This window comes from Phaenicophaeus curvirostris, chromosome 11, assembly GCF_032191515.1.
Source record: "Phaenicophaeus curvirostris isolate KB17595 chromosome 11, BPBGC_Pcur_1.0, whole genome shotgun sequence".
NCBI classification, from domain to species: Eukaryota; Metazoa; Chordata; class Aves; order Cuculiformes; family Cuculidae; genus Phaenicophaeus; species Phaenicophaeus curvirostris.
The window spans coordinates 8743459-8763725 of record NC_091402.1 but is presented as its reverse complement, the minus strand read 5'-3'; the positions used below and the strand labels follow the sequence as shown (position 1 = coordinate 8763725).

At 39.5% G+C, this 20267-nt stretch overlaps 1 protein-coding gene across 1 annotated transcript; it reads left to right on the top strand.

The window, feature by feature from the left end:
- Window positions 1-1142: 1142 nt before the first annotated feature.
- On the top strand, window positions 1143-19770 carry TMF1 (TATA element modulatory factor 1). Its single transcript, XM_069866326.1, has 17 exons — window positions 1143-1336; window positions 4389-5629; window positions 7369-7472; window positions 8329-8455; window positions 9076-9181; window positions 9588-9730; window positions 10269-10435; window positions 10590-10746; window positions 11199-11291; window positions 11893-12049; window positions 12779-12971; window positions 13289-13358; window positions 13442-13534; window positions 14546-14656; window positions 15312-15458; window positions 15909-16034; window positions 16839-19770. The coding sequence occupies exons 1-17, from the start codon at window positions 1195-1197 to the stop codon at window positions 16980-16982; spliced, it is 3321 nt and encodes a 1106-aa protein (XP_069722427.1). The 5' UTR covers window positions 1143-1194; the 3' UTR covers window positions 16983-19770.
- The last annotated feature ends 497 nt before the right edge of the window (window positions 19771-20267 follow it).

Sequence of the window (20267 nt, the reverse complement as noted above, 5' to 3'; positions counted from 1 at the left end):
GGAAAATCTAGGGCATCACTTGGCAGCTTTAGTCAGAGGCTGTTCATTGGGCAGTGCTGGTCACCTTAACAGCTACTCCAGTTTTGCTTGTTGCCTCTCAACTGTGCTTAAATTTCCCATCTTTTAAACCATGAATGGTGTTTTAACTTCCCATCTTCCAGCTATGCACTTGAACTCAGGTAGTAAAGGGGGCCATGTTACTGTCATTTTTAACCAGATAATTTTGAACAGCTGCATGTTTGGAAGTGTGAAAGACCAAGAAGCTTAGGTGCTTAGGTTTGCAATCCTTGTTTTGTTATTTGATGTTGATCACAGAATCATAGAATGGTAGAGGTTGGAAAAGACCTTAAAGATCATCAAGTCCAACTGTAAACCTAACGCTGCCAAGCCCACCACTGAACCATACCCTTAGGCACTACATCTGCATATTTTATGTCTTCCCAAAGATAGAGTCATAGAATCACCAGGTTGGAAACGACTAAACCATGCCCCTCAGCACCTTGTCCACCTGTCCCTTTAAACATCTCCAGGGAAGGTGATTCCACCACTTCCCTGGGCAGCCTGTTACAGTGCTACAAACCCTTCCAGTGAAGTAATGTTTCCCAATACCCAGACTAAGCCAGCCCGACACAACGGGAGGTCCTTTCCTTTTGTCCTGTCCCTTGTTACCTGGGAGAAAAGACCAACAACTGTCTTGCTCCAACTTCCTTTCAGAGACCTGCAAAGAGCAATAAGGTCTCCCTTGAGTCTCCTCCCAACACTTCGTCGCAGAATCAGAACGGTTGGGGTTGGAAGGAACCGTAAAGCCCAGCCAGTTCCAACCCCCCTGCCCTGGGCAGAGACACCTCCCACCCGACCAGGCGGCTCCAGGGACGGGGCAGCCACACCTTCCCTGGGCAACCTGTGCTAGTGCCTCACTCCCCTCATTGTGAAAATTTCTTCCTAATGCCTAATCTAAATCCTCCCCCTCCAGTTTAAAGCCGTTCCCCCTTAATCCCATCACTACACGCCCTGTAAGCGCTCCCTCCCCCACTTCCCTGTAGCCCCTTCAGGTAGCGGCGGGGCCCTCCGTGCGGCTGCGCGGGCGCCTGCGGACGTGGCTGCCGCGCGGCGCATGCGCAGAGCGGCCCCGGCCCGCCCCGGGAGCTGCCCGAGCCGCGGCCCCGCCGAGCGGGGGGCGCCCTGCGGCCCGCCATGAGCTGGTTCAACGCCTCGCAGCTCTCCAGCTTCGCCAAGCAGGCGCTGTCGCAGGCACAGAAATCCATCGACAGGGTGCTGGACATCCAGGCCGAGGAGAGCGCCTGGCCTGACGCCGTCATCCCCGACTACGGCGACGGTAAAGGGGGGCCCCAGCCGCTCCACTCTCCCTCGTCTTTCCCCCCTTCTCCCCCGTCCTTGCCCCCCTCCTTCCCCCCTTCGCCCTCATCTCTGCTGCACCTCTCTCTTTCTCGAGGCGTTGTTTCTTTGCTGAGAGACTAATAGGTGATAAACCCCGTTCAGCTTATGAAAAGGGAGGAATCATAGAATCACCAGGTTGGAAAAGACCCACCGGATCATCGAGTCCAACCATTCCTATCAAACACTAAACCATGCCCCTCAGCACCTCGTCCACCCGTGCCTTAAACACCTCCAGGGAAGGTGAATCAACCCCCTCCCTGGGCAGCCTGTTCCAGTGCCCAATGACCCTTTCTGTGAAAAATGTTTTTCTAATGTTCAGCCTAAACCTCCCCTGGCGGAGCTTGAGGCCATTCCCTCTCGTCCTGTCACTTGGGAGAGGAGCCCAGCACCCTCCTCTCTACAACGTCCTTTCAGGTAGTTCTAGAGAGCAATGAGGTCTCCCCTCAGCCTCCTCTTCTCCAGGCTAAACACCCCCAGCTCTCTCAGCTGTTCCTCATAAGGCCTGTTCTCCAGCCTCCTCATCAGCTTCATCGCTCAGTCGTGTCCTTTGAGGTGTGCGTGGGTTTTCTCTTTGCACCAGAAAGAGTGGGGTAGGAGCAGAAGGTCTGGTTTGCATAAACTAAGTGAAGACTGCACTTTTTGGAGAGTTGGGGTTGTTCACCCTCGAGAAGAGAAGGCTCTGGGAGACCACAGAGCAGCTTCCAGTACTGAAAGGGGCTACAGGAAAGCTGGGGAGGGACTTTTTACAGCGGCCTGGAGTGATAAGATGAGAGGGAATGACTTTAAACTGGAGGGGAAGCATAGATTACATTAGGAAGACATTTTCACGATGAGGATGGTGATGCACTGGCACAGGTTGCCCAGTTGTGGCTGCCCCATCCCTGGAGGTGATCAGGGCCAGGTTGGATGGGCCTTGAGCAGCCTGGTCTAGTAGGAAGTGTCCCTGCCCATGGCAAGGAGGTTGGAACTGGATGATCTTTAAGATAGCTCCTTTCCAAGCCAAACCATTCTATGATTCTTTGTGGTGTTAATTTCATGCCATTCCAACATCTGCTGAAAGGAATGCATTGTTGGAAAAACTGTCATGGCTTGGTTATGAGGAAGTGTCTCCCTGGTCAGTGTGCTAATGTAGAACCTGAAAGAATGATCAGCCCTGTGCCACTGTTTGGAAACGAGAGACTAAAAAGGAGCCCTCTTGCTAGAAATTCTTTCTCATAAATAATACCTAAAAGATAAGAATTAATGAAAAGAAGGATGGGAAGAGTCATTATTGTAACTCAATCTAGAAGAAATGGTTGTGTTTGTAGGACGAGGTTATTTCCAGGTGTAGCTCCAGCAGACTTAAGTTTCTGAAAATGGAAAGCTGTAAGCATTGGCAGTGTTTTCTAGGTGGGTCACTCAGCAAAGCTTAAGGTCAGTTCTGGATGAATTCCTCCCTTTGTGGGAGCAAGGTCTCAGCAGTGACTTATGTAGTCCAGTGTCATCTTAAATTACAGGAGTTGTTTATAGAAGAGTGTGTTGTGCTTATTTTGTTAAAACTTCAGCTGTGTCCAGACTGTTTTTAATTTATGTCTTGGTACTTACAATACTTATGTAATTTAAAAGGAAAGCAGCAAAGATCAGCCTGTACCTGTTTTTCAGGGGAAACATGTTTGTTTTTAAAAGAAGTCAAAATATTAACAATTCACTCACTGGGCTTTTCCTGAAGATATTGAATCATGGTCAAGGTAGTAATAAATAAGGCATTTGCAGTATTTTGGCAGTGAGAGCAGTAATTGTCCGAATTTGAGATCTGAGGCCAATATCTGTCAACAGTTTCTGAAAGTAGTAGCCTGCTTTAAATATTAGAACTTGGCATTTTTGAATAGATGCTGTACGAAGTGAACTTGTTTTTAAGTAGCCTGAAATAGTTACGGTACCCAGATTACATTTGTAGGTACAACTAAAATCAAGTATTATTTTTGGATTATCTTTCTTGGGATGCTACTGAAATTTGATACTGAAATTCTTACTGTCCTTGCTGTTGACAAGGAAAAACCTGCAAAAGCCACAATAATAGGAACTGTTGATTTTGTTTCAGGGCAGCTTCAGAACTAATTAATTCAGCATTTCTCCAGAGGAGAAGAAAAGTAATGTCTTAGCCGAGCTGCTGACAGTGTGTGCTGTCAGCTTCATCCTGTTAGTTGGTGGGTGAAGAAAATAGGAAGCCTGTCACAAACTAAAAGAGTGAGAACCCTTCTTACAGGGTAAACTCTACAAATATTTAAAGCTTTTTTTCCACTGTTTTCTGAAATGATGAAGTGTTTGTCTGTGTGCTGCTGGCAGGTAACTTTTTTAAGACTTTGTAGTTGTTCTCTCCTTTTGTAATCTTCATAATTCTCTGCTTTTGAACTACAGCATTTCAGATCATTTTGCTTAGCCTCCTCTTGTCCCAAAGATTTGGAACAACACTCTCACTATAGGAAGCAGGAGACCATGTTCCCTTTGCCTTATTCCTGTCCCAAAGGAAATGTTTTGGGTTTTTGTGCCCAAGTAGGCTTCAGACTTACCCTTATAACTTTCAGAATGCTGTGTAGGCTTGTTTCCCCTTCCCAGCCACTTCTCTCCATCTTGTTTCTGAAATTCTCACTCTTGGATTTACTGGTGTAATTTGTATGTGGTTTCTTTCTGCCTTTGCTTAAGTTACTGTTTAACAGGGAAGGCGTAAGTTGGATCTGTTCAGGTACTCCTATTTTCCAGAGGTGTCTTGTGTCCACCTTAATGCTTAGAAGTACTTTGTGTTTCCCTTAGGCTTATTTTGTTTTGTCTAAAAATTGGTCCCAAGCTTTGTAAGAAAATAGTAATGACCATGATGCTGTTTGTGGTAATGCATAATGTTCACTTTAAGTTTTATGGTATTGAAAATGTATTTTCCTGAGCTAAAAAAACCAAATACTGAAAAATAATATGTTTTAAATGTTCTTGGCCTATCTCCTTTTTTATTGTTCTAGGATCAAATTCTCTCATAAGTGGTGGATGGGATACATCTTCCTGGGGCATAACTTCAAATACAGAACCACAGAATCAGCCAATATCGCCAACAGCAATCACTAAGCCAGTGAGGAGGACAGTAGTAGATGAATCTGAAAACTTTTTCAGTGCCTTTCTCTCTCCGACAGATGTTCAGAGTATACAGAAAAATCCAGTGGTATCCAAACCTCCAGCCAAATCACAGCGACCCAAAGAGGAGGTGAAAAGCACTTTAAAGGAGTCTCAGCACCCCAGTCAGCCGGAGGTACAAGTGACAACAGAGGCAGAAGTGAAGGATTCCTCTGTGTCTGGTCTAGTTGACCTGAAAAACATTGATATTCCCAACGAGAAAGTAGAAGAGGATTCTGTGCTTAAATCTAATGCCAAGCATGAAGAAAGCACAAATGAAGTTACTGACAAAAAGGTGTCTGCTCTAAATTTGGAAGTAACTGAAGATGCTCTTAATGAAAAATCCACCGTAGGAGAGGATGGAACAGAAGGTGCACCAGGTAGCACTTCCCAGCCTCATAATGCAGGTACAAAAGATACAGGTTTGGAAACGAAGGAGCGAAAGACTGAGGACAGGCAAAGCAATACACCATCACCTCCAGTTAGCACTTTCTCCTCGGGGACATCCACAACTAGTGACATTGAAGTTCTGGACCATGAAAGTGTAATAAGTGAGAGCTCAGTAAGTTCAAGACAAGAAACTGCAGATTCAAAATCCAGTCTTCATCTAATGCAAACATCATTTCAGCTTTTATCTACATCTGCCTGTACAGATTATAATCGTTTGGATGACTTCCAGAAAATGACTGAGAGCTGCTGCTCCTCTGATGCATTTGAAAGAATCGATTCATTCAGTGTACAGTCTTTAGATAGTAGAAGTGTAAGCGAAATAAATTCAGATGATGAGTTATCGGGCAGGGCTTCTGCCTCAGCATCTGTTGCTGTCAGTCCGTCCGCACCAAAACCAGTAACAGCTGATGCCCTAAAAAATGAATCCGAAAACTTGAATGACACTCCTGTTTTACGTGCTGAGGAAGCTGAGATGGAAGAGAGTGGGAGAAGCGCAACCCCTGTTAATTCTGAGCAGCCAGACATTTTGGTTGCTACTGTGCAAACTGTTAAAGAACAGGCTCTGAAAGAGGAGGCTGAGCCACAGCAGGATGCTGTTGAAAAGTTGTTAGAAGAGGACACTGAAAAGCAGGAGCTTAAAAAGGTAACTGTAAAACATTTTCTGCAAACACACCCTTTAATTACAACTGAAACTCCTATCATCTCCTTATACAGGTATTAGCTTCACCTTATTTAAGTGAATTAATTGATGCTGAACTACCTTGCCTTGTAGAAAACTGTCCTTGGTATTTTGCAGTAGAAGAAATACTGGTGAAATTTCTGGTCAAATAGTTTTGGGCCTCACCTAATTAATCTAGTTATTGTTGTTGTGAATTGTGAGTAGTGCTAGCAAACAGGAAGCCTTGATAGATCAGAGGTTTTATTTTAATTCTTTAGTGTGTTTTTATTTCCGGTGGATGGTGGAAGAGATTACTTGAAGCATTTTGATTTGAGTTATGGAACCACAAGCCACTAGTATTTCAGCAATAATTAAGATAATATTTTGCAAGCTTTTTTTCCCACAGAGTTACAAACTGTCAAAACTTGTTTACATTCCAGGAGTGTTATTCATATTCTTTGAGGATAGTAGTAATTAGTGTAAATAAGTACTTTTTTCTAGATAATTAGTGTCTATTTGTAGCAGGAATAATCTTTACTTTTAAAAAGAAGGGGTTTTAACGAAGAAGATAAGCTTAGAAAAGAAATCTGAATGGCTAGTTTAAGTAGATGAAATGACTAGAAGTGTGGGGAAGTAGGATACCCAAGAATGTTGAAGTGTTTGGTTTGTAGTGGTGTGTTCTGTCCAGTTCTGCCACTGCATTGTGTATCTTTTTTCTCTTTCCTTTGTCACTTTCTGTCCCTCTGTTCTTGTTTTTAATTTCTGTGCTCCTTTGACTTGTGTTTTTCTCCATTTCTTTGCATTTTGCTTTGCTCATAGTCTAATATGTGGTGTAGATGGGCTCTGCTCATGGCCTTGCCCTGTAGGTGTGCTTACAATATTGACGCTGTAGCTGATAGTAATATTTGAAAAGTAGTTGCTTATGGAAGTTCATAAAACCCCAATCAATGTGTTTTAAGGAAAAGATTTGTTTAAATTATGCGGAATGCCAGCAGAAATTCCTTAGGGAACTTTATAGCCATGTACTGTTATCTATAATTTTTCCTAACTTAGATGATTGTATATTGTGGAAAATAATGGACCACAGCAAATTTGTCTTCACTGGCCATATTGAGCTACGTTTATGGAATCTGTTTCATTTGTTTATATTTGTATATTTGCCTGTATGTTTCTGTGATTTCTCTGTATTTAGCTTTCCAAAAATCTAGTATTAAGATACTATATTGATGATGTGAGCTAAGAGCCCTTGATCTTGCTTGGAAGTTTGCTTCCCTCACCTGATGCTGTTTTGCTGCTTTTTGCTAACGTTTCACAGAAGAGACCTTTAAATGTAAATTATCCTGTGATTCTATAGAGTGGTATAAGGAGCACCAGCAGTCCTAAAGCTTAATATGAGCTATATTCTTATAGGCTATTGGCTCTGTTTAAAAACTTCATTTATAATTAAATGTAGCTGTTGATGATTTTGTTGAGGAACTTAGCTGAGCCGCATGTGCGTACCTGTAGAAAACAGGTGTCTTGTGTTCAGATATTGCTTAGTTCTAAATTAAAGTGACAGAGACATGGTAATCTTCACTTACTTCTACTTCAAATTCGTAAAAATGTTGAAAAGTTCAGCTTTAAGTAGTGTTGGGAGGGAATGGTGGGGGGAAAGGGGAAGCCTGCCCCTCTTGTTTTTTAATTGTCCCATTCATCTGATCTTTATCTGTAAAAACATTGTCCAGATGATTGATTCATTAACTGAGAAACTGGAGAAGAGGGAAATGCAGTTATTAAGTACTAGTAAAGAAAAGGCGCGCCTAGAAGAAGCTTGTGATAACCTAAAAGAGTAAGTATGAAAATATACACAGTAGTGGGTGTAACTATAACTTTACTGTAATGTAATCAGTAGACAGTATCGTAAAACAAGTTGCTTTATAGCTAGAACAGAGATTGTGAGGAATGTGCACCATTTGGGAAAGGTGGAAATAATGATTGCATGTGCTCTGATGGTATTTTTTTAAAGACATATTATTTCTTGGGGCCAGAATCTTTTTTGTGAAGAGGCTAGTGAAGTAAGCAAGCAGTAGGAATGCACGCAGATCTGTAGAGTCAGACTTGGTTATTAATAAATATCTTTGTTAGAAGACTGGATTCAGCTGTTAAGGGAATCTGACTTTTCTGATGCAGATGGATGAACCTGATTTACTAAGTAATTTGTTGACTAAAATGTAGGCAGTGACTGTGGTAGAAGGGTTGGTTGTAGGGAAAAACCTGAATTCATTGTTTAATTCAGTTAAAATTAAAAGGAGAAAAAAGAAAAGTTGGATTTACCGGCTTACTGACGAAATACCACATGATATGTGAAGGTATTACTTAATGACTAAATTGATAGTAACTTGAAAATACCTGTAATAATTTGTCCTGTGTATAATGCAGACTGTGGTTAATTAGAAAGAACTTGATTAAGGGGCAACGCATGAAAGGTGAATCAAGCATTTCATTGTTTTAATGGGTAAACTACTGCATTAAGAAAGATCTTTGATTAGTGGTTCTAATGTGGGTGTGTTTTTTTGGCTTCAGATTAATGAGCATAAAATAAACCAAACAAACACATTTTAAAAGCATTTAAGACAACCTGTTGCAAACTGCTTGGAATGTCACATAACCATGTAACTGTTCAGAAATGTTACTTTTAAATGTAGTGAGATGTTTAGAATGAAAGAAGAGAGCAGTAGCCTTTCATCTCTTAAAGAAGAGTTTGCTCAGCGAATTGCAGATGCTGAAAAGAAGCTTCAGCTAGCCTGCAAAGAAAGAGATGCAGCTAAAAAGGTAATTCTTGTGAAATTAATGTTTAAAGTTTTGAAGAAAAATAAATTTCTTGGGGTAGATTGATAAAAATTAAGCTAGGGAAAAGCATGAGACTGACAGGTGCTATTGTGGAGTTAGTAACAAGCTGAGTCTAGCCTCCCACAGTGCTTGCTATCTCCTTGTGTTGACACGTGTTCTTGTAGCTGTGTTGTGAACAAAGTTGGGGAACTCATTTAACTTAAAAGTTGTTCTGATATGGGGAAAAAAGGGTTTTAACGTCTGCTGTCATTTGTACCCATATGTGCATTTGCATTGGTGTGAGAGAGAAGAGTGGCCTGGGGTTGTCGGGGAGTAGTGAAAAATGGGAATTGTCTGATATCTGGAGATGGAATAAGGAGTTGGAACAAATTGTACAGAGAATTTATGGAGTCTCAGTCCTTGGAGGTTTTTAAAAGTTGATTGAATAAGGGATCTGTTTTGCTCAGATGTCTCCAGAGTTCCCTTCCAAACCTAATTTGTTTTCAAAGAAAAGATTTTTGAAAGGTAAGGGAGAAGAAAAAGGTGACCAGTATAATGTACTGTGTATTTTTCCCTAAATATATTTTAATAAATGATCCTAAGGTTTTTTTGCTATTATTTAGGAAGTTAAGACTGTTAAAGAAGAATTGGCTACTCGACTTAATACAAATGAAACTGCTGAATTACTGAAAGAAAAAGAAGAGCAAATCAAAGGATTAATGGAGGAAGGTGAGAATTTAAATGCTTTTTTAATAGTAAAAATTCGTAGAACAGTTTGGAAGGTACTCCTTTCACATGTGACCCTTCTTTATTTGGGGAAAAATACGTGATTTGAGGCATGTTAGGTGTTCCTGAACATATACACCGTTTAGTTAATAGCAACGAGCAATAGTTCATTTGCTTTACTTATAAAGCCTTTCACTGCCTGTCATATCTCACTGTAGCTTGGTGTAGTAAGGTCACCTCAGGATAAGGTAGACTTAAAACTTAAGAACTTGCATGAAAAAAAAAGTTAAGCATTTCAATATATATTTGATTATTATTTTCATAGGACTGGAGAGCAGGGGTGTGTGTGAATAGAGACAGTTCATAGTAACAACAGTGTGCGCTAGCTTTATGTTCATTTTCTTCACAGGAGAAAAGCTTTCCAAACAGCAGCTGCATAATTCCAACATAATTAAGAAATTAAGATCCAAGGAGAAAGAGAGAGAAAATATTAACACAAAACAGAACAAAAAGATTAAGGAATTGGAAGAGGAGTTGCAGCATTTAAAACAGGTGAGGGGAGGGGGGCTAAGCTTTTTGTATTGGCCACAGAGTAGATTTTTGGGGTGGCTGTAGATAGACTGATACTTCTTTTCTAGGACACTTCTGTGTTTTGTATTATTGGAACACTGAGATGTGAGTTTTTGTCATGTTCTCAGCACAGTTTAAAATTGCAGTCAGGTGTGTCTCTAGCTGCTTGTTTGGACTGCTGGTTATCAGGTGGCTGAGCAAATTCACTTCACTGAATTTCAGTCAGGAGGCTTGTACCAGCAAAATCTGGGCTTTTGTAAATTTTAAGTTAGTGGTCGAATCAAGACCTTAGAGGTGGCAGACGCAGTGCAAAGAAGTATTCAAAACTGTGGTGCAGAGCCTCCTCCTCTGGGGGACTTGGGGGACCAAAAACTTTCTCTTTTGGCAGAGTGTTAGATTGGTTCACTTGGTTTGTATAACTTCATTCTGAATTGGTTGCCATAGTTGTCATTGTCCTCAGATGGCTCCTCTACCCCATGTGCTGGGATTAGTTTGGTGCTTCTTTTTTGCACTTCAATAGGTGCTTGATGGCAAGGAGGACCTTGAGAAGCAGCATCGAGACAGCATTAAACAACTGAACAGTGTTGTAGAGCGACAAGAAAAGGATCTTGCTAAACTTCAGGTGGAAGTGGAAGACCTTGAAGAACAAAACAGAAGTGTCCAGGCAGCACTTGACAGTGCATATAAGTAAGCAGATATTTGTGTATGTGTCTTTAACTGTTCATTCAGCTTCTGTGTCTGTTTCTCCTGCAGTGCCTGTGAAATGTTAATATATAATAAAGTTATTTGTGAAGTCACTGTTGAAATTGTATAAAATGCCTTGCTTTTTTTCCCTCCGCAGGGAACTTGCAGATCTTCATAAAGCTAATGCTACAAAGGACAGTGAGGCACAAGAAGCAGCCCTAAGTCGGGAAATGAAGGCAAAGGAAGAGCTTGGGTTAGCTCTGGAGAAGGCCCAGGATGAGGCACGGCAGCAACAAGAAGCCTTGGCAATTCAGGTGGTTCTTAAATGCTGTGAATGAAACTTTTGTATTGAAAAATTGAATGCACCACGATGATGTGAGGTAGAACTCATTTTTGTGTATTTAGCAAATACTCAGTGGTTTTCTTCCCTGTGAAGTTGTGCTTTAATGGTATTTGTGCTAAGCTTTAAGAATGTAATTTTATTAAAAAAATACTTATAATTTTGCCTGTCTAAATGAAGTGATTTTGAAAGGCTCTTTGTTGTAGCGCTCTTACCATATGCATAGTTCAAGAAATATAGTTGGGCAAAATTTTAATGATAGATAAATGACTGTAAATATTTGTGTGCATGCAAATCTCAAGCCTTTAACTTGTAAGCTGATGTGCCCTGTCCAGCAGTGGTTAAAAATGGCATAGTTCTGTATCAATGAATAGGTGAAACTCTAACTTTTGGCAAGATACTAGTGACAATTTTTAATTTGTTTAGGTGGCTGACCTGAGGCTAGCACTGCAACGTGCAGAACAGCAGGCAGCAAGAAAAGAAGACTATTTACGCCAGGAAATAGGTGAACTACAACAGGTACTACAGCAAATAGATGATGCCAACTTGTATCTGCGAGGAGGGCTCCTAAAATCTGAAAATTAAGTGCTAGAATGGCACTAGTAGCCTGAAAAAGAGGCTTTATATTCCTGGTTACCTGTGGTATTTGTCCTGTGTAGAACAATAATAAAATATTAAAGGAAATGGTTTTTTTAAATCACTTATTGAAAATAAAGTCATACTTTTTATGATGCCTCTTAAATTGAATGCTGTCATTTTAGCATAAGACAAAGTACAGCCATCAAGCTTGTGATAGACCTCTAAAATTGTTAAGAAGTGCATTTTAAACTACTCTAGTTGCTTCTGAGGAATAATTTTCTTGTTCTCAAGGTCCAGAAGATAGAGCTGTTGTTGTCAAAATGTTTCAGGTGACGTCTGGAGGGCTCTTGAAATATAAGTTCCTGGTCTGTTGCTCTGTCATGTATCTAAAAACATTAGGCTTCTATCTTGAAATTTCACACTGTCCTAAGTTCAGGCTCACAGTGATTTTAGCATGTGAAGCTAGTTGAATTATGTGTTAATCTTTTAGTCCATCATGTGATTTTTTTAAAGCTTTATTACATTACATTTGTGGTTTCAGAGACTACAGGAAGCTGAGAGCAGGAACCAAGAACTAAGTCAAAGTGTTACGTCTGCTACACGTCCGCTTCTCCGGCAGATAGAAAATCTGCAAGCCACCCTGGGAGCACAGACTTCTGCTTGGGAAAAATTGGAAAAGAACCTTTCTGACAGACTTGGTAAGATGTTTTGTTTTGCTGAGCTGTGAGGCTCTTGGTGAAGATGCAAGATAGCCAAAAGTAGATGAGAAGAGCTTGATGCTTGCCCAAAGCATAGATTGTGGGTCAGGAGGGAGGATCATAAAATGCTTTCCTGTGAGGAAATGCTATGTGGGATATTCTGCCAAGCTTCTTGGACAAGTAATTCACTGATTCTTTTTAAAACACAGTGTAACGTGAGATTGGAAGATAGCATTGTTAAGGCATACGTGACCTTACAGCGTCTGAAGGTAGTATGGACATGGAGACACTGAAAGTACACCAGCGTTTTCAATTGTCAGGCCTTGTGCTTAGATTTCGAATTGTAAAGGTTGGAATAATTTACTTGGGGAACTGTATAGGTAGTGAGACGCGAATTTGTTGATACGGTAGTAATCTGTTATTTTAAATGAAAAAATGCCCAGAGATGGACCCAGAGGAGTTGCTTCCTTTCTGAAGACAGTCTGTAGTTGCATATTGCATTCTGAAAGAGTACGAAGTCTCCTTGTTCTCCATTGATTGTTCCTCTGACTGTATGATGAAAAATATTTCATTTCCTTTACAATACAAAACAGGGACTTTTATAAAAAAATCAGTTGTGTATAAAAAAAAAAAATCTCAAGTTGCATTTTGATGCATAACTAAATGGCCAATATTATAGATGTTTGATCAAAAAGTTTGAATTCCTTGCTTTTCTTTACTTAATATTAGGCGAGTCACAAACTCTTCTAGCAGCAGCTGCTGAGAGAGAACGGGCTGCTACAGAAGAACTTCTTTCTAATAAAGTTCAGATGTCTTCTACTGAATCTCAGAATAGTCTTTTAAGGCAAGAAAATACACGCCTTCAGGCTCAGCTTGAAGTAGAGAAGAACAGATTGAAGAAAGTGGAAAATGAAAACAGTAGGTGAGTTGTGTTTTTGGTCAACAGTCGCTCTTTAAAAAAATTGTAGTGAAATGGAGTGAGCCCTGTCTCTCTTATAACCGTCTGTAGCAGATCTCTGCAAGTTGGAAGATGGTTTTGAGCGTAGATAAGACTGTGCAAGGTGATGACGGCTATTGATAAGGTTGCCCAGCTTGTTAAGGATATTTTTTTTCATTCTAACAATTGAAATGTTCTACTTTCATAATTTTTTAAAGCCTTGGAGGTATGTTTGTTTTAAAGTGCATGAATGTAAAGTAAACATGGAACACTTACTTTCCTTGCCTCTTTCCTCAATGTAGGTATGAGGTTGAACTAGAAGAGCTCAAGGATGAGTATGCAAAAACCTTGGAAGACGCAAAGAAAGAAAAGGTATTGCCAACTGCAGCTTTAAGTTGTCTTCACTGAAGTCTGAGCTGGCAGGAGTTTTTAACAACCTGTATTTATTTATGTAGGCACTGCTGGCTACTCAGTTAGAAATGGAGAAGATGAAAGTTGAACAGGAAAGGAAGAAGGCAATTTTCATGCAAGAAGCATCAAAGGAGAAGGTACTGAAACCTAACATTTCTGTTCAATCCATTGATACTATTATTATTTTAGTAGATACTAGAACCTGAAACTGTCGCAAGCAATTAGAGCAATACAGTACGTACCGTCAGCCTAGGCATTATGGACTTGGCTTATTCTGTTTTGTGACTGCGTTTTATTTCCAGTGAATTAAGTGCTTTTGTGATACTCACTGAAATGAGTCTGGAGAAATAGTGTGTTTAATATGAGAAGAGAGAAACTATGGATACTGATCGTTTTGATCTTCTGAATGCTCTTGGATTCTTTTCTTCTGTTTTCTTTGCTCAGACTACTAGCATTGCTCCTGCTGAATTCCTGTTTCGTGTTTCATGTGACTATGTGTTATGTACCACATGCTTTCCAGCTTAAGCCACAGAGTAGTCCTTACTAGCCAGTAATTTTGTTACTGCTGATTAGCAGTTGATGTTCAAGTAAAACTTTCTGTTACTGTTTTTCTACCATATCCAGTTCTAAAATCTAAGTGCTTTATCCTTCAGAGACTGACATACTTTCAGATGCTGCCTGTAAAAAGACTTTAGTCTGTTTGGAAGGTACACCAGTAAGGTGTTAGCATGTGAGAAATCTCTGAATTCAGATGCTTTTATTAAAAAAGTATTAATGTGCATTGGAAGAAGAGACACATTTTGGGGTTTAGGTACATCCTGTGATGCATTTGTGCATACAAAACTGTCTCTGAATCTCCCTTGGTTACTTGAAAGAGAAATTCTTTTAAGTGTAAATTATGCTTTCTGTCTTCATTGCCTGAAAAGTCTTGAGGACTCGAACATAGGCTAGAAGTGTTAGTACCACAGTAATTCTTCATTGTTCCTTTCATATGTTTCAGGGATAGGGGAAGGGTAGGGGTTATCTGTCACATTATGTTCTGTAGTTGTTGGTGGAAGAGGATATTACAGAATCTGTCTTTCACCATCTTGTAAATGTTTATCTGTTTGGTGGTGGTTGTGGTAATTTTTTGTTTGTTTGTTTTTAAGGATCGGAAGTCATTTACAGTTGAAACTGTTTCAAGTACTCCAAATATGTCACGCTCTAGTTCCATAAGTGGAGTTGACATGGCGGGTCTTCAGACCTCTTTCCTCTCACAGGTATCATATATGAGTTATATAGGCTTTTTATGCAAACTGTTTTTTTTCCTCTTCAAGAAGCTTTATTAATGTAGAAAAATACTCTTCCAAGAGTATATTGGGCTCAGACAGGGTAATTCCTATGCAGAAACTTCTAAAACTTGCTTACAAGGTGCCTATTATGCTGTCTTTCACAGATACTTCACTATGAAACTGCAGGTTTTGTTGCAGAGTGATAAATGTGTGCATTGTTGCAGAGTTTACATGTCTAATTTCATCTAGAAGAACTGAATAACCCTAGTAGAAGTCAAATCCATTGGTTTATTTTTACTAACAATCTGGTTTAGGGCACAGCCTGGCTCTCTCAGGATTATTGTTGACTGTTGTGGTATGTGTGAAGTATCCTGCTTCTCCTGCTTTCCTATGGACAGTTGTCGATGTCCAATTTCAATTGCAGTTTTATATAGGTGACATGAGAACTTGTCATTAAGGAGCTATCTCGGATTGTAGCTATTCACCTCAAGCTTTTGTTTTAGAAACCACCTTTAGCATTGAAATGTTTGCCTAATAACAGTATAATTTTAAATCTTAAATGACATAATACTTAGGAGAGGGAATATTCCAAAGTGTGCACGTTTTGTCTAATTTTAAGCTTCTCTGCCCTTCTGTTTTGTAGGATGATACTCATGATCACTCATTTGGGCCAATACCTACTGGTGGGAGCACTCTTTATGATGCTATAAGGATGGGAGCAGGTTCAAGTATAATTGAAAACCTTCAATCACAGCTCAAATTAAGAGAAGGAGAGATTTCGCATCTACAGGTACTGTAGTTACTTTTACTATACACAGCATTTGTAAGTGTAAATACCAATGCAATCAATATTATATTGTAGGGTTTAGATTAAAAAAGCTTGGTCCCTCTCCTCACAGCAGAGTACATTCACTCTTCCCCTTTCTTGATGATTCTGTTAACCAGAATAGCCACTGAAGGCATGTGTAGGGTCAAGTGAGAGGATTTGTTCCTTCCTTTTTTTTGGTTTTTTTTTTGTTTTATTTTGTTTTGACAAGGACTATTCAGAAAACTTGTCTGTTTAAAAAAAGAAAAAAACAAACCAAATCAGATTTGAGAGGAGAGTGTTTCCAAGGTGTGCCGTTCCATAGTCTGGCTTAAGAAAAAGCCTTAAATACTGTACCAAAGTATTTTTAAGGTGTTTTGTAAATATGGTAAATTCTTTTCTCCTCCTCCTAATTGTTAAAAGTGTTTATTTTAGCTGGAAATTGGAAACCTTGAGAAAACCCGATCAATAATGGCAGAAGAACTGGTTAAACTAACAAATCAAAATGATGAACTTGAAGAAAAAGTGAAGGAAATACCAAAATTACGTGCACAGTTAAAGGTAAGTGTATTTCTGTTATAAATCTGATGTAAAATTTATGTATTTGGGGGTTTTCGGAATACCACTGTCAATTTAAACTACATTCAAATCTATTCCTAATCAAGGCTGAAGAGTCTGGTTTCTTATGCAGGAGAATCTGAAAATGACCACTCTATGACTAGGTAGTCACTTGAAAATCTGGCTATTAGCACTGTGCATGCTGAATCAGGGAGAGAATTAATTTTTGTTTCTCTCACTTAAGACACTTGTAGTCTTTTTAGTAAAGGGTGTTTTGATAAACAGTATGGATTTATGAGAGTTTGATGCATGAGTTGGATGAGTGTGCAGTAGTGATACAGATAACAGAAATATTTTAATTCTCTGTTTAAGAACTTAAATTGGAATATTGGAAATAGTTTGGAAATAATTTTGTAAATGATAATTTTTTTTGTAAACAAAAAATGTTAAATTTCCTAATGAAACATCCCACATACTGTAGTTATTCCTGTAGTAAAACTTAGGGCAGTTTGCTAACTGTTTTTTAATGTTTGTGGCAGTTCAACTCTTGAAGCCAGCACTAATTCCTTGCAGTCAAGGATCTTTGTCTGTGGACTTCCTTCCTTTTATATCCAATGCATAAATGTGGCCACATGCAGAGAGTCAAAGCATTAAGTATTTTTGAAGAGTTTACTATGTGCTTTATTGTAAAGCAGTTATACTTTGATAAAACCATGCTATTTTCCCCCTAGTAGTGTAAAACACAATCCTGTCATCAACAGTTTTAAGTTGAAACACAGTTAAATAACAGTACGCATGTTCTTGCAGGATTTGGATCAAAGATACAATACAATTCTTCAGATGTATGGAGAGAAAGCAGAGGAAGCTGAAGAACTCCGGCTGGATCTTGAAGATGTGAAAAACATGTACAAGACTCAGATAGATGAACTTTTAAAACAAAGACAAAATTAATTCATGCTGGGAACTCTTAACATTATATGATAACAGATTGTAAAGATAATTGTTTATGTAAATGCTGAATTTAAATGTCTTGTAAAAAAGAATAACTGTATTATAGAAGATGTGACTATAATAGAGTTCCTATGCTGACAAAAATCAGTGCTTTAAGTGTCTTGTACTGTCTGCAGTTAAATTATTTGTGCAATATTTAATTTTTTTGGTCATCCCTTTATTTAAGTTTTTGCTAAACAGTGGACCATTTTGCCTGTAAACAGTAGCAAAAATGATGCTGGTTACCTAATGAGACAGCACTGGAAGGCATGAGTTTTACTAAAGTAGCCTTGATTCATCAACTCCGTATACCCATGGAACTGACCCGAAAGTCTTTTTAAAGTGTTCTTAATATGAGTTTTTCTAAAATCTCATCAGTTCATTTTTAATAACAAAATAGCAGTGGCTTGCAGAACTGGTGGAAATTTTTATGACAGGAAAATTTCATATTTGTACTCATAACATCTGAATACACTAGGTTAATAATCTGATTTACCTAGGAAGAGAGAATTAGTCTGTTTTACACTGTGTCCTCTTCAGCAGAGACTCAGATCATAGAATTACTAGAATCGCCTCCCTGGGCAGCCATTCCAGTGCTTGATAACCCTTTCAGTGAAGAAGTTTTTCCTAATGACCAGTCTGAGCCTCCCCTGGTGCAGCTTGAGGCTGTTCCCTCTCATCCTATTGCCTGTCACTTGGGTGAAGAGACCAACACCCACTTCACTACACCCTCCTTTCAGGGAGCTGTAGACAGCGATAAGGTTTTCCCTCAGCTTCCTCCAGGCTAAACAACCCTGGGATGAGACACAGCTTCATCTTTTACATTGCTTGTGTCGTCTCATGAGCAGAGATAGCAGCTCTGCTTGTAATTCTAAAAGTGTTAAGGTTAAACACCAGAACGCTACACTATTCAATATTGGTTCTAGGGTTGGGTGCTGATTTGTAGCAGTACCTAAAGCAGTTCAGAAGAATGAAGAAAAAGAATTTTTATTTTAGATTAATTGCTGCTGCCTCTTCCTTGTATACAAGTAGCAAAGTTGTACTCTGACTTAAAATAGTTTTCAACCAAGTCTCCAGTGGCTGCAAAGTTTTTCTCATGGCATTCCTTAAGAAAGGTATTGGTCAAATAGCATCTGTGTGACTTGACATTTTGCTGCATTTTTGGTAATGTCAGAGGAAATATTTTAATTGGACCCTTGGGAATGCTGAGAATGGGGGAAGCAGCTTGTGTCTTCCTCTCTGCATTCCAGAGAGCAAATATTTTGCTATATCTCAGAACTGTAGCTTTGAGAGGCACTCTGTGAAATAGTTGGCAATTTAAATTCTTTGCTTTATTGTACCATTGCCTCTGTTGGGAGAAGTTGTTTTTTTTTCATGTCAGTGCACATTATCATTTTTGTTAGAGAACTCTGTTACCGCTTGTGCGCTCTCTGAAATGAAAGAAACAAAGGATGTGAATGATGAGAAATTCCTTCTGGAGAAAAGCCTCTCTGTAATATGACTTTTCGGCGTGTGTTAGGGATTTATTCCTAATTGGCAGAACAGTTAGCCACTGGAGTTACCCAGGCAAGGGCCTATTTGGGAAAAGCCTAGTTCAGGTTCAAATGCAGACAGTTATTCTGAGGACTGCCAAAGAGCAAGAACACTAAAATCTGTCTTAAATCCTAATCTGTCATAAAAACCTTAACTGCTTTAATAAAATGAAAGAATTTTATTCTTTTTTTTTTCCCTTTTCTTTTTCATGTGGAGGTGGGAAGGAAGTATGCTCTTAGTTTCAGTTTTGGAAACCAAGGGAATTTAGCATTTTGCCTTCATATTGAAGCATGATTTGTTGCCCTTAACTTCTGAAAAATAAAAATGCAATAGTCCTACCCCCAAACAAACCATACTCCATATAAAAGCACTTGTTCTGTGTGTTAGAATTACAATGTGCAAGTATTACAACTTCAGCCTTTTCTTAAAAAAGAAAACAGCTTTCCATGATGGTCAGAAAGAAGAAATAATGTTCAGCTTTTTTCTGTTGCAGCAAATGAATAAATTGCTGATTCTCACCATTTTTTCACAATCTTGGTAGACAAATACGGCATTAAAAAAAAAAAAAAGTCCTTTGAACTTTTATGTGGACTTGTTGCTGGCAGTGGGTTTGAAGGTGACATTTCCTGTGTGATGTTTGAGCAGATCCTCCTTAGGGGCTGACACAGGTCCTGTTTTGAGCATGTCTTGGACTGTGCTGGCTGTTCAGGTGGTACTTTGGTAAACAAGAAGTTCTAACATGCAGTCAGCATTAACTGTTTTAGATAGAAAAGCGTTTGCTGGAGTATTAGATTTTTTTAATTTCACAGAAGTAGATGTGAATACTTGTATTGACTATTTTTGGAGTCTGCGTTCCCATGTAATGCAACCTTTACTGTTACATGGGAGTTAGATGACCTGCTGTGTCTTAATCATCAAAGCCTTCAAACACAATGGGGCAGTTGGGAGGTAACAGATATCAAAGTATTCTGGTTTGATCATCTTTGATACAGAGCTCAGTATCCGTAGACAACACTGAAGATTAGTTCCATTGATTTTTTTTTTTTTAGTCCTGCTACAGTTTGTTGCAACTCATGTACATAAGTTTTACTAAGGGCTATAATGATGCTGAATGGGGAACAAAGTGGGTTATTGGTGAAATGGAAGCCTTTGGTGTAAAATGTGTATAAACTGTAAAAAGCAAGGGGTCAGGGTGGAATAAAATTTTGTTCTGAGAGTGTGCTGTGGTTCTCTGGGAAAAGACTTCAAGTTTTGTGGTGGGTGGGTGTGCAGCTCATGCTCTGAAAGGGAAATTCAGAGCTGCAGATGCTAAGATGTGATGTCAGGGGTATTTCAGTGCAAGGGCTATATTTGGAAGCTGCCTGCAGTGATGGAAAGGGAGAAAAGGCACAGCTCAGCCTGGTTCCCTGCCTCTAGGGAAGATGCTGCTATCCTGCGGGGTCTTCGGACCCTTCCCACTGCAGCACCCGCAGCACAGGGGAGAAGATGGATTCACTGTTCTCCAGCACAGGTGCCTGTGGTGCTTGTCCTGATACAAGAAGTAGTTCCTATAACAAAAAGTGGAATGTTTTGATTCAAGCTAAAGTAGAGTCATCTAAGCAATTGTGTTTTTTGAAATTTAGGCAGAATGTCCCTCTGATAGCATGTTTCTGTTCAACCAGTGTTTTTTCCAGATACTGTTCATGCATTGAAGATGATAACATCATCTGTGAA

What these genes read in the sequence shown, in the direction of transcription:
- TMF1 (XM_069866326.1), top strand. Translation starts at nt 1,195, where the DNA reads ATGAGCTGGTTCAACGCCTCGCAGCTCTCCAGCTTCGCCAAGCAGGCG. An exon ending in AAGACGCAAAGAAAGAAAAG is followed by an intron (nt 13,359 to 13,441) that starts GTATTGCCAACT and finishes TTATTTATGTAG; the next exon opens with GCACTGCTGGCTACTCAGTT. An exon ending in AAGAAGCATCAAAGGAGAAG is followed by an intron (nt 13,535 to 14,545) that starts GTACTGAAACCT and finishes TTTGTTTTTAAG; the next exon opens with GATCGGAAGTCATTTACAGT.